The 12,482-nt window shown below is 32.2% G+C and overlaps 1 protein-coding gene across 6 annotated transcripts in view; it reads left to right on the top strand.

Moving 5' to 3' along the window:
* Window positions 1-3,278, top strand: part of LOC105218153 (protein retinal degeneration B) — a 49,009-nt gene extending 45,731 nt beyond the window's left edge. For 5 of the 6 annotated variants that reach the window (XM_011193563.3, XM_054230893.1, XM_011193567.3 and 2 more), the window contains one exon: window positions 2,159-3,278. Coding sequence is in view for 1 of the 6 variants with exons in the window: in XM_054230891.1 (XP_054086866.1) it covers window positions 2,199-2,256 (58 nt within the window). In the remaining 5 variants the exon portion in view is untranslated. The remainder of the gene's footprint in view (window positions 1-2,158) is intronic. The other variant, XM_054230891.1, reaches the window with a different exon arrangement.
* Window positions 3,279-12,482: the final 9,204 nt, after the last annotated feature.

The following is a 12,482-nucleotide window of genomic DNA, read 5'->3' as shown; positions in this document are numbered from 1 at the left end:
TCGTGTACAAACAAAGAACATATATATAATTACAAAAATCTTTGTCGCAGAGTTGCATTTAATTTTCAAGTCGATTAAAATTCAAATAAAAAATAACGAAGATTTTTATTTTGTATGCTAAATCAGTGTTTTAATCGAACAGAGTCCGGTTAATTGATCCATTAGCTCCTGTGTGAAAAGGCTATTAGTCTTTAGACGATTTACAGATTTCTAAATATTGCTGAAGCAAGAGAACACTCTTTCTCTGTTTGTTATGTCTGCTTGAGATCTATGCCTATCACCTGATCATTTATCTGGGGTTAAATATGTTGAGGTGCGGGAAAATGGGGAAAATTTTGATTTTCTTAAGAGGTATGTAGCCATATTTTTATTGAATACCTGACTACGTACTATGCTAGACGTACAATGTCTAATCTGTAAAATCAGCTCAAGAACATAAAAACAATACTAATAATTGTCAAATTTTCAAAAAGGCTTGCCGTGAATACGATTCCGGTCCATCAGCTCAACTGAAAGCATAAAACCTAATAAATTTCGTTAGTATGGGGACTTGTGAAGTCCTTGTGAATGGGGATTTGTGAAGCTTCCTAACAGCTTTTTCAATAATATACAATATTATTTATAAGGTGACACAGTTCTTATAGTGTCTGCATTTCAATGACGACCGGAGCCGCGTGCATTCGGATCTTTTTGAGTGAAAACAAGTAAGGAAGGGCTAAGTTCGGGTGTAACCGAACATTTTATACTCTCGCAATTTATTTATTTAACATTATTAATATTATATAATACACAATTTGACCCACATATTCCTCATATATATTGTATAAAGTCCATTGAAAGTTGGAAACCCTAATATTAAGTTAGAAGCACCGAGGTCCTCATGTTCGATATATGGGGCCTTGAAAACCGATTTTGGCGATTTTTATAATGGGGCTGCCACACTACAAACGTAGTATTTGTGCAAAGTTCTGCACCGATATCTTCACTGGTGCTTACTTTATAAGTTAAGTGGGCGATGCCACGCCCATTTCAGTGCAGCTTACATCAGCCATTTCTTATGTGAAATTTAGTGTTTCTGGCTTTTTTGTTACTGAGTAAACTCATTTTTAGTAATTTTCAACCTAACCTTTGTATGGGAGGTGGGCGTGGTTATTATCCGATTTCAATTAATTTCATGGTGTGTGGTGGGATACGTAAGAGAACCGACTGCAGAAAGTTTGGTTTATATAGCTCTATTGGTTTGCGAGATATATACAAATTACCGATTTGGGGGCGGGGCCACGCCCACTTCCCAAAAAAAATTACATCCAAATGTGCCCCTTCACAGTGCGATCCTTCATACCAAATTTTATTTCCTTAGCTTTATTTATGGCTTAGTTATGGCACTTTATGTGTTTTCGGTTTTCGCCATTTTGTGGGCGTGGCAGTGGTCCGATTTTGCTCATTTTCGAAAGCAACCTTCCTATGGTGCCAAGAAATAAGTGTGCCAAGTTTCATCAAGATATCTCAATTTTTACTCAAGTTATCCGATGCACGGACGGACGGACAGACAGACATTCGGATTTTGACTCGTCTCGTCACCCTGATAATTTTGATATATATAACACTATATCTAACTCGTTTAGTTTTATGACTTACAAACAACCGTTATGTGAACAAAACTACAATACTCTCTTAGCATCTTTTGTTGCGAGAGTATAAAAAACGGCTATCTGAGTCGATGAATTGATAATATATATGGTAACTGAACACAACCTAACGAGCTTTCTGAAAAACCGAAATTGTGGCAAAAAAGAGTTGAAAGTTCCATAAAAAATAGATAACATAATATTTTACACTTTTATATAAAATAAAATTTGCTATAATCCCTCAAGTACGACATCAATCTAGATTTAGGTGAAGAACTTATTGGAATTAGAAATATAGACACTCGAAAAATAATAATCTTTGAGATACAGTGAAACATTATAGCTTTAGATGAGCATAAATAACATAGTCAAGGGTGTTAGTGATCCGAAGCAAACGTTATATGGAATTACTTTAATGAAAATATATTAAAATTATTTAAAAAATACATGCCCCTTGCACTATTTAATTTCTTTTAAGCAATTTTTGACCCCCACCAACACAAAATTATAACTGAATTATTTTATTTCAGAAAATGCATTGAAAGACTACTTTGTATTTGCATCTTATAGGTACCTGGCTAGAAAGACTGTTTCCTCCTGTTGTATGATGGTGTTTCAATCTACCTAAATAATAAATGTATGTATGTTAAATGGATTTAAACAAACTAAAAACAAAAAAAAAATTGTAAATTGCGAACAATTTGAGCAAAGAACAAAATGAAAAATAAAAATATTGCTTCAAAAAGTATTTTTGAGAAATTAAAGTTATAAATTTTAAAGCAAAACAAAAAGAAAAAATGTGCAGAGAAGCGTACATACATATTTACATAAATACATACATATAAATGTAACTGAAATGTAGTATTAAAAAAGCAAAAAAAAAAACAAAATACATACTCACATACCTACATGTAATATACATACATACACACAAAACATATGACAAAGAACAAAGTTCAAATTGTATTTATTAGACTATATATACTATATATATAAATAAAGTCACTCAAATTAACTAAGTACATACATAAAGCTAAATTTAATTGGATATTTCTAAAAAAAAAATATTTGAAAAAAATATATAAATTTATATGAGTCAACTAAACTGTGAAACAAATTACGCTAAAGAAAATATCTACAAAAAAAACTTGAAAAAGGCAAAAACAATCTAAAAGCGATTTAAACGCTACATTTTATTATACATACATGCATATATACTTTGTTGTAAATTTAAAGAAAAATACAATTAAATATTTCCATTAAAAAAAAGCTACAAACCTACAATGCTTGCGATGTCTTCGAAAACTTCCATTTAAGGAAAACTGTCGACGCATATGTGTTTAATCAAAAGCTGAAGTGAAAAAAAATTTGAACTAGGCTGTTTAAGCAAATACATATATAAAAATCACAAAAGATAAAAAAAAATATTTTTCTTTTTTCAAAAACTCAACTACATATTTACATACGCAATTCAATTAAAATTTAGCAAAAATAAAAAAAAAAAAACTTTATGACTAAACTAAAAAGCATGTTACTATTAGATCTCTCTTTCATCGTGATAGCGTTCGAAAAGCATTTTGCATTTATGTGTGTGTTTAAGGTATAAAACAAAAAATAAAAAAATAAAAATAAAAATAAAAGAAAAGAAAATAACAATAATATGCTGACAAATTTGTTGTACGTAGTTTTTTAGCCGTAAGTGTTAGCCAATTGTACTAAACAAAAGCAGTGAACTTCACACATTTTAATAAATAAAATTTCGCGTGTTTCTTTTCATTTCAATACGCATACTAGTACTTCAAACCTTACGATATTAGTTCTCAGGTGAATTTTTATAAGCTGCCTAAAAGTAGACTATACAAAATGAACAGTAATATTTCACTCAAATATGCAACATAAACATGTGAATATTCATAGATTTTGATTTTTCTTACAGCTATTCTGAGCTTAATAAGAGATTTTGCAAAAAAGAAGTGTCAAAAATAAATTGATAAAATATGTGCGGAAACAATTTATAACGGTTACGCGTAATATCTAAACTAATAGACACATTTATTCCACGTTTAATTAAATAAAAAAAAATCTTGGGTTTAGTTTATGTTTTTAGGTTAGGTTAGGTTTTCGTTAGGTTTGCTTGGTGCCTGAGTTTTGTTTTTTGTTCGTTTTGAGTATCGATTATATATTTTTTTAACTCTGCGCGCGCAAATGTAGGCAACGTTTCAGTAGCAGTTTATAATCAGTATTTTTTTCGAATAAAAAACAATTGCGGTTCAATTATTACTATTTGCTTGAAAACTACGTGTGTTTTGTTTCCGTTCTGTTCGATTTTTTACTGCGTGCGCAAATGTAGGCAACATTTTGATAGAAGTTTTCGTATTCAGTTAATTCAAACTGCAGTAGAACTTCTCTAACTCGAATCACCATAATCCACAAAAACACTTCGAGTTTGAGAGACTTCCGAGTTACAGAAGGTAATTTATATGAAATTTGACTTCTATTGCCAATTCAAGAGTTCGAGTTATGGAGAACTCAAGTTAAGGACGTTCAACTGTTTATTGATTGTCTTTATTCAAGTATTTGATTTTAGCACTTTAGCACGGTATTATGGCAGTATTCGATTATTAATGAAATAAATATTATTTAATTTGGACGTTTAGGGTTAAATCAATTGAAAAATCTAATATTATTTATTTTAAGACTTTTCTAAAAGAACACAACACTCATAACAAAGGCTGAACAGCTTTACAAAAGAGGTATATTGGGAAAATTATGTTCGAAAATTGTTCTTTATTTATTATAAAAAGATGATCGGTAATTAAGGTATTTTTAATTATGATTAATTATTGGATATTAGGTTTCTTATATATATTATATTACATATATGTGGTAAAAGTTTTTGATAGAAATTATTGTAAAAGCTTTTGTAAGCTAACATACTCAAGAAAGCATAACTGAAGTATAGAAAAACAATTTTAGAAATCTCTTAGTTTGAAAAGTAAATATTTTTTATGAAAAACTAAACTCCTGTAATCTCTTGAGTGAAATCTCATGAATATGACCTTTCTAATTGAAGTTCAGTGTTGTTTATTTTCCAAGTTTTCTTTAAAGAAATCTAGTATTTTTGTTGCAGGCTGCTGTGGTTATAGTTCTGTCCCAGATAAGATAGGGTTCACAACACTTACCAGAATTTAGTTCCTTAAATAAAACATACTTTGTTCCTTTAAATAATAATTTAGATAATATAAATATTATCTGCTGATCTACACAGTCGAAGCTAACTGATTAGCCTAACCGCCAGAGCATTCACCTATTTCAGGTCTTAACAATTGAGGTTATAGATCTACACAGTACTCTTCTGATCCTGATACAAAGTAAAATTTGTTTTGTTGCGATTAGCGTATTCTAGACGTATTCATAAGTATTTTTTGTGCTATTAAAAATCGAATTCCTAAATAAAAAATCGAATGCATATATAGGACTTCAATATCATATATTTCAGATAAATATTTGTATTTAGAGTTTCCTAAAGGGTTTAATGGAATAAAATACGGAAAAATGTTTAAATTTCGGACCAAATTTTACAGTTTTTTTTAATGAAAAGATAATGCTGATAAAAGAAAATTGCGGCGTTACCAGATTATGATAAATAATTATATTTTTCAAAAAAAAAAATTTTTTTTTCGAATAGACTTCAGCTACCCTAACTCGAATCACCATAATCCACAAAAAAAACTTCGAATTAGAGAGACTTCCGAGTTACTGGTAATTTAAGTTCTATTGACAATTCAAGAATTCGAGTTATGCACGTTCAACTGTATTTTTAGGTTATGTTCGGTTACAATTTACAACCGCTTCGTAGCCATATATCCTTTCTCTTCTACACAGTCGATTTTTAACTATGAATAAACAGTTTTCATCAGAATACAAATATAATAACTGTACTTTACAGTTTAAGTACAAAAGACAGTTGAGAAATCCGATTTGTGTTTGGCTCAAATATGGCAACAAATAAAATAAAATTGAGTGACCAGCTGTTACAATATTCAAAAAATTTCATAAAAAACTGTTTTCCAATGAACCAAAAACAAAAAGTAATTGTTTAATTAATTATTATATATGTATATGTATGTATAACGCTTATTTTGCAAATCAAATTTGACAGTTCAACAACTGTTGTTGTTGTTAGCTAATTGAAGCTGTTGCAGATTGCAGTTTCCAAAGGCGCAAAATCAACGTTTCAAAGTACACATGAAATTGAAAAAAATAATACAAATACAAAAAGAAAAACAAAACAAATACAAATGCAAAAGCAAAAAGCAAAACCAAAAAAGTAACAACAAATATACAAGTGTATAAGAAATAGCAAGTTGTTAAGTTTAAGAAAAGCTGTTGAATATTTACAAACAAAAAATTATACAAGTGAATATTTACAAGCATTTAAGCAAATTACATACATATAAATGAAGCAGAGAAATGATATTTGGAATACATAGGTGCGAAAAGAAAATACATATATATTTATTCACAAGCATAAACCAAAAAACATACAAACAAACATATATTTTCATGGAAATATACGCAAAGTAAAAAGAAAGAAAGAAGCAACAAAAAAATGAAAAAATAACAACAAAAACAAAATAGTATAAATAAAGAGATTCAAACCATATTTTGGCATAAGTAGAAGCATACAAACACACTTACAACCATACATACAAACAAACATCGCTATATTTATATAACAAAAAACAAACTTGGCTGCAAAAAAATACAAAAACAAAAAAATAACAAGTGCTAAACAAAATACACAAAATCAGAAATAAAAAAAATAATAAAATATCAATTAAAAATTACAAAAAAAAACATGCAATCCAATATATATCTGTGCATATTTGTATGAGCTATATGGCTGCATAACTACATAAAACTGTTCACTGTTGCAAATTTCCAAAAAAAAAAATAATAAATGGAGCTATTAATTTACATATGTATATGTATATAGCTGTATTCGAATTTGTGGCCATTGCTGCCCAAGCTACTTTCGGTTTGAAACCCCCACTACAAAGCATACTGTATTAGAATTAACAACATTATTATATACAAACATGCATACATACCTACATAAATGAAAAAAGCTGTATTTGTATGTTAAAATTGCAGTTGAAAAAGCCTACTATGTTTATCTTTTTGTTAACTATTGTGTATTGTAAAATTTACATTGTAAACGGATATTTGTGGTGAAAAGAATACAATAAATCAAAATAAATGAAATTACAAGAAATTTGGCATTTTTCGATTTTTTAAGGTTAAAGGATATTTTGAAAACAAAAAAACAAAAATCAAAAATATAACAAGAACAAGTAAGAAAGGGCTAAGTTCGGGTGTAACCGAACATTTTATACTCTCGCAATTTATTTCTTTAATTTTATTAATATAAAACACAATTTGACCCACATATTCGTCCTATATATTGTATAAAGTCCATTGAAAGTTGGAAACCATACTATTAGACTAGAAGCACCGAGGTCCTCGGGTTCGATATATGTGGCCTTGACATCCTATGGGCCGATTTCGGTGATTTTTAGAATGGGGCTGCCACACTATAAACGTAGTATTTGTGCAAAGTTCTGCATCGATATCTTCACTAGCGCTTACTTTATATATTGTAAAGTTAACGATTCAGATCGTCTTCAAAGTTCTGGTATATAGAAAGTAGGCGTGGTTGTGAAGCGATTTGGCCTATTTTCACAACATATCATTGGGATGTAAGGAAACTATTACAAACCAAGTTTCATTGAAATCGGTCGAGTAGTTCCTGAGATATGGTTTTTGACCCATAAGTGGGCGACGCCACGCCCATTTTCCATTTTGTGAAAAAATCTGAGTTAATCTTTCATCTGCCATTTTTCATATGAAATTTAGTGTTTCTGACGTTTTTCGTTAGTGAGTTAACCCACTTTAAGTAATTTTCAACCTAACTTTTGTATGGGAGGTGGGCGTGCTTATGATCCGATTTCTTTCATTTTTAGACTGTATTAGGAAGTGGCTAAAAAAAACGACTGCAGAAAGTTTGGTTTATATAACTCTATTGGTTTGTGAGATATATACAAAAAACCTATTTGGGGGCGGGGCCACGCCCACTTCCCCAAAAAAATTACATTCAAATATGCCCCTTCATAGTGCGATCCTTCATACCAAATTTTATTTCCATAGCTTTATTTATGGCTTAGTTATGTCACTTTATGTGTTTTCGGTTTTCGCCATTTTGTGGGCGTGGCAGTGGTCCGATTTTGCTCATTTTCGAAAGCAACCTTCCTATGGTGCCAAGAAATAAGTGTGCCAAGTTTCATCAAGATATCTTAATTTTTACTCAAGTTACAGCTTGCACAGACGGACAGACAGACATTCGGATTTGAACTCCACTCTTCACCCTGATCACTTTGGTATATATAACCCTATATCTAACTCTTTTAGTTTTAGGTGTTACAAACAACCGTTATGTGAACAAAACTATAATACTCTCTTTAGCAACATTTGTTGCGAGAGTATAAAAAACGTTAACTGCGGCTGTACCGAAGTTAATATACCCTTCACAGGTGCATTTATTTTAGTAACTATGTGTTTAAGCAAATCTAAAGACGTAAGAAAAAGTAAGTAAAAAAAAGAATACATTTTTCCAATTCTTTTTAGTCGGGTTGTTTGCTAGAAACATTAAGGTTATATAGTTACCCGATCTGAACAATTTCTTCGGAGATTATATTATTACCTTAAGCAGTAATCCATGTCAAATTTCGTGAAGATACCACATCAAATGCGAAAATTTTCCATACAAGCCATTGATTCCGATCGTTCGGTTTGTATATAGCTATATGCTATAGCGAAACGATATGAACAAATTTTTTCGGAGATTAAATTATTTCTATGAACAATAACTCACACCAAATTTCGTGAAGATGTGTAGTAAAATGCGGAAATTTCCATACAAGCCCTTGATCCCGATCGTTCAGTTTGTATGGCAGCTATATGATATAGTGGTCCGATATCGGAAGTTCCGACAAATGAGCAGATTCTTGAAAAGAAAATAACATCTGCAAATTTTCAAAACGATATCTTAAAATCTGAAGGACTTGTTTGTATATATACAGACGGACATGGCTAAATCGACTCAGCTCAACATACTGATCATTTATATATATACTTTATAGGGTCTCCGACGCTTCCTTCTGGGTGTTACAAACATCGTGACAAACTGAATATACCCTGTCTGTTCAGGGTATAATTATTATAATATTTTATCTATGTATGTAAGGGTTTCACCTAAACCTTCAACCCAGAAAAGTTCATGCAGTAGCCTTCCTCTTCTCTCGAGTTACACCTATACATTGTGACAAGCATACTCCCTCTCGATTTGCACAGTGAACTTCTCTATTTTATTTTGATGGAATGGTTTCGGTGAACTAACCCTAGCGACAGGACATGATTCGAAACTCCAAACTAAACTCACCCCTTTACAAAACCACCTACTACAAACTGAGTCGTTCTAAGAAAATACGGAATTCTCACATAAATGACTACTTAGGAGGTTAATCTAACAGAAATTTAGACTTAACCTTGTAGATATTTCAAACATATATCCCACCTCTAACTAACCCTTACCTGATGCTGACTACTTCTTTGTTCCCTTAAAGTTAACCATTCTATACCAGTATTATCTGGATTATCGATAAATGAGATCAATAACAACCCTAGTCTTTACAATAACAACTTCAGCATTCTCATTTGCCAGTTTGGTCCATATAAGATTAAGGTTTGTCGAGATCCCGTACTGGGTCCCGGATGACTTTTTATGTATGTATATACATACATAATTCGACATATGTTTGTTGTCTTACTTCAGCAGTACTTTGTCTAGAAATCATAATATTTTTATATTTTACAACTCTATTTGTTGACGAATTCTCTTAGTCACATTATCATTAAGTCACGGTGTCATCCATGCCTTCTTGTCTGGTTTTAATTTACTTTCTCTCGGTCGTTCACAAAAACAAGAGGTTTTTTTCCCCCGCCCCGATTTGAACCAAATAGGACAGTCAGCCATTCTTTCGAAAGTTTGTCTCCACGAGAAATCTCGTTTTTTAGAGCCGACATTTTCTTTGGCAATGCTCGGAAGAAAACACCTGTCTCATCAGCATTATTTGGTTTTATTCGGGCAACCCCCTTTTTTATTTCATAATTACGTATTTACTACGACGCTTTTAAACTGCAGTAAGTAAGTCTTGCCCGATTTTTCCCACTGCATTGCCGGTGAGAGTCAAAAACAAATAACATACATACATGCGAAGCAATATGAGAGCATACAAGCATACCGTCGGTGAGTCGAAGCGAGTCAGTTGGATATTTCGCAAAGTAAAGGCTACAGAGTGAAGTGAAACTAATACAACTGCAGAGAAAGTAATACAACTGATAAGGAATTAATTACTGATTTTTTAAAGAATAATAAGACCAGCGTCGAACGAAAATATCAGAAAAATTGGATTGATGCTTGGTAAGATAAATCTATATTCGCTTAGGCATACTTTGGAACTACATATATATAACACACTAGAAGTCAAGTAAGAGCTAACACTGAAAAACGTTGGATAACTAATTCTAGAAGAAGAATAAGCTATTTCAATATAATAAATGATTAGTATTATATAATAGCTTGTTGTTGTTGATTCAACTTATTTAATTTTTTTTATTCCGATGATCGTAGTAAGTCAACTGATTAAGTAAGTTTGTTTATTTACCTATGAAAGCGTTTGCCGTTTTTTTATAAATTTAACACTTTACTGTGAACTGCTGAAATGCTATTTATTTACCGGGAAAGAAAGATATGCTCGTGACTTTGTTGATTCAACAAATCATTTAATAAAAAGATATATTAGTTGGATGGTTTTTTTTTTACAGTTACCCTTACTTTAAACGGTATAGATCTGTGGAGATCGTTAGATCGACAAATAAGATCTTTAAGAATGTTTCTTCACAGCAGTGCTTCTAAGTCAGTTTGTCCATGACGGAATTCATTGTATAAGACTATCTATACTATCATTAATAATTTTTGTCGAGTGACTATGGCAGACAAATAACGGCGTCGAAATAGAAATGATATCTGATTATATACAAAGAGGAACTAAAGAGGAAAGTCCTTAGCCGGACTGTCAAATTGACAACATTCCTCGAAATTATTCGGGGAATGTTTTATATGCCGCTACAACAACAATGACAACAAGTATCTACCATTCCTTACACTAGGGATACACTAATAAAAATTTTCTAATTGCTTCTAAGTACCATAATGACTTGCATTGTATGTATGTATGTAAGTCTCACCCCTAAAAACGTTCAATAATGCTTTTATTACAAACGATTTTCATAGTCATACAGATACTATACATATAAAATTGTGGTTTATATGTATAGACAAAGAGTTAAACTGCACAACAAAGAAAAAATCTCTAGGGAATACGCATGCGCTTTATAGAAAAAAAATACTATTCTCTGAAATACAATTCTTAATTCTACTAACTCACTATCATGAAAACCCATACATACTTACATAAATATTTATCTACGTACATATGTATGTGAGTTAACGGTTAATCGAAGAATTAAAATGTAAACAAAACGCAGAATGCTTCTGAGAAATCCATATTTACACTTCCATACTTAACTACTCACAAATAAATGGCCAAAGAGAAGAGATAGCATATTGGTGTTTGTTGTTAAGAGAGCTTATAAGCTCAGTGCTGCCATTACATGTGTTTAATTTACCACATTCGGGATGATTACTTTGTAAGAAATCAGGTAAAGTGATTAATGTTTTCAAAATAGTTCATAATTCATAATTTTCTAAAAATATTTTTATATAAAATAAACTGTTATTAAATACAGTAAAACTTCCAGAACTGACGTTGAGCAACACCAAAAGCTCCGTCAGGATCGGGAAGGACCTCTCCGAGCCGTTCGTTACCAGACGAGATTTCAGACAAGGTGACTCACTATCGTGTGATTTCTTTAACCTTATGCTGGAGAAAATAATACGAGCTGCAGAGCTAAATAGAGAAGGTACAATCTTCTATAAGAGTGTACAGCTACTGGCGTACGCCGATGATATCGATATCATTGGAAACAACACCCGCGCCGTTAGTTCTGCTTCTTCCAGATTGGATAAGGAAGCGAAGCGTATGGGTCTGGTGGTGAACGAGGACAAGACGAAATATCTCCTGTCGTCAAACAAACAGTCAGCGCATTCGCGTCTTGGCTCCAACGTCACTGTTGACAGTCATAACTTTGAAGTTGTAGATAATTTCGTCTACCTGGGAACCAGCATTAACAGCAATAACAATGTCAGCCTGGAAATCCAACGCAGAATCACTCTTGCCAACAGGTGCTACTATGGACTAAGTAGGCAATTGAAAAGTAAAGTCCTCTCTCGACGAACAAAAACCAAACTCTGCAAGTCTCTCATCATTCCCGTCCTACTTTACGGTGCAGAAGCGTGGACGATGTCAACATCCGATGAGACGGCACTAGGAGTTTTCGAGAGAAAGGTTTTGCAGAAGATTTATGGTCCCTTAAGAATTGGCAATGAATTGAGCTATATGTGTTATTCGACGACATAGACATAGTCCAGCGAATAAAAAAACAGCGGCTACGCTGGCTAGGTCATGTTATTCAAATGGATGAAAGTGCTCCAGCTCTGAAAGTATTCGATGCAGTACCCGCTGCTGGAAGCCGAGGAAGAGGGAGACCTCCACTCCGATGGAAGGACCAGGTGGAGAGGGACCTGGCTTCGCTTGTAATAACCAATTGGCG

The sequence above is a fragment of the Zeugodacus cucurbitae genome, chromosome 5 (genome assembly GCF_028554725.1).
Source record: "Zeugodacus cucurbitae isolate PBARC_wt_2022May chromosome 5, idZeuCucr1.2, whole genome shotgun sequence".
Taxonomy (NCBI): domain Eukaryota; kingdom Metazoa; phylum Arthropoda; class Insecta; order Diptera; family Tephritidae; genus Zeugodacus; species Zeugodacus cucurbitae.
This window is presented reverse-complemented; position numbering and strand designations above follow the sequence as displayed.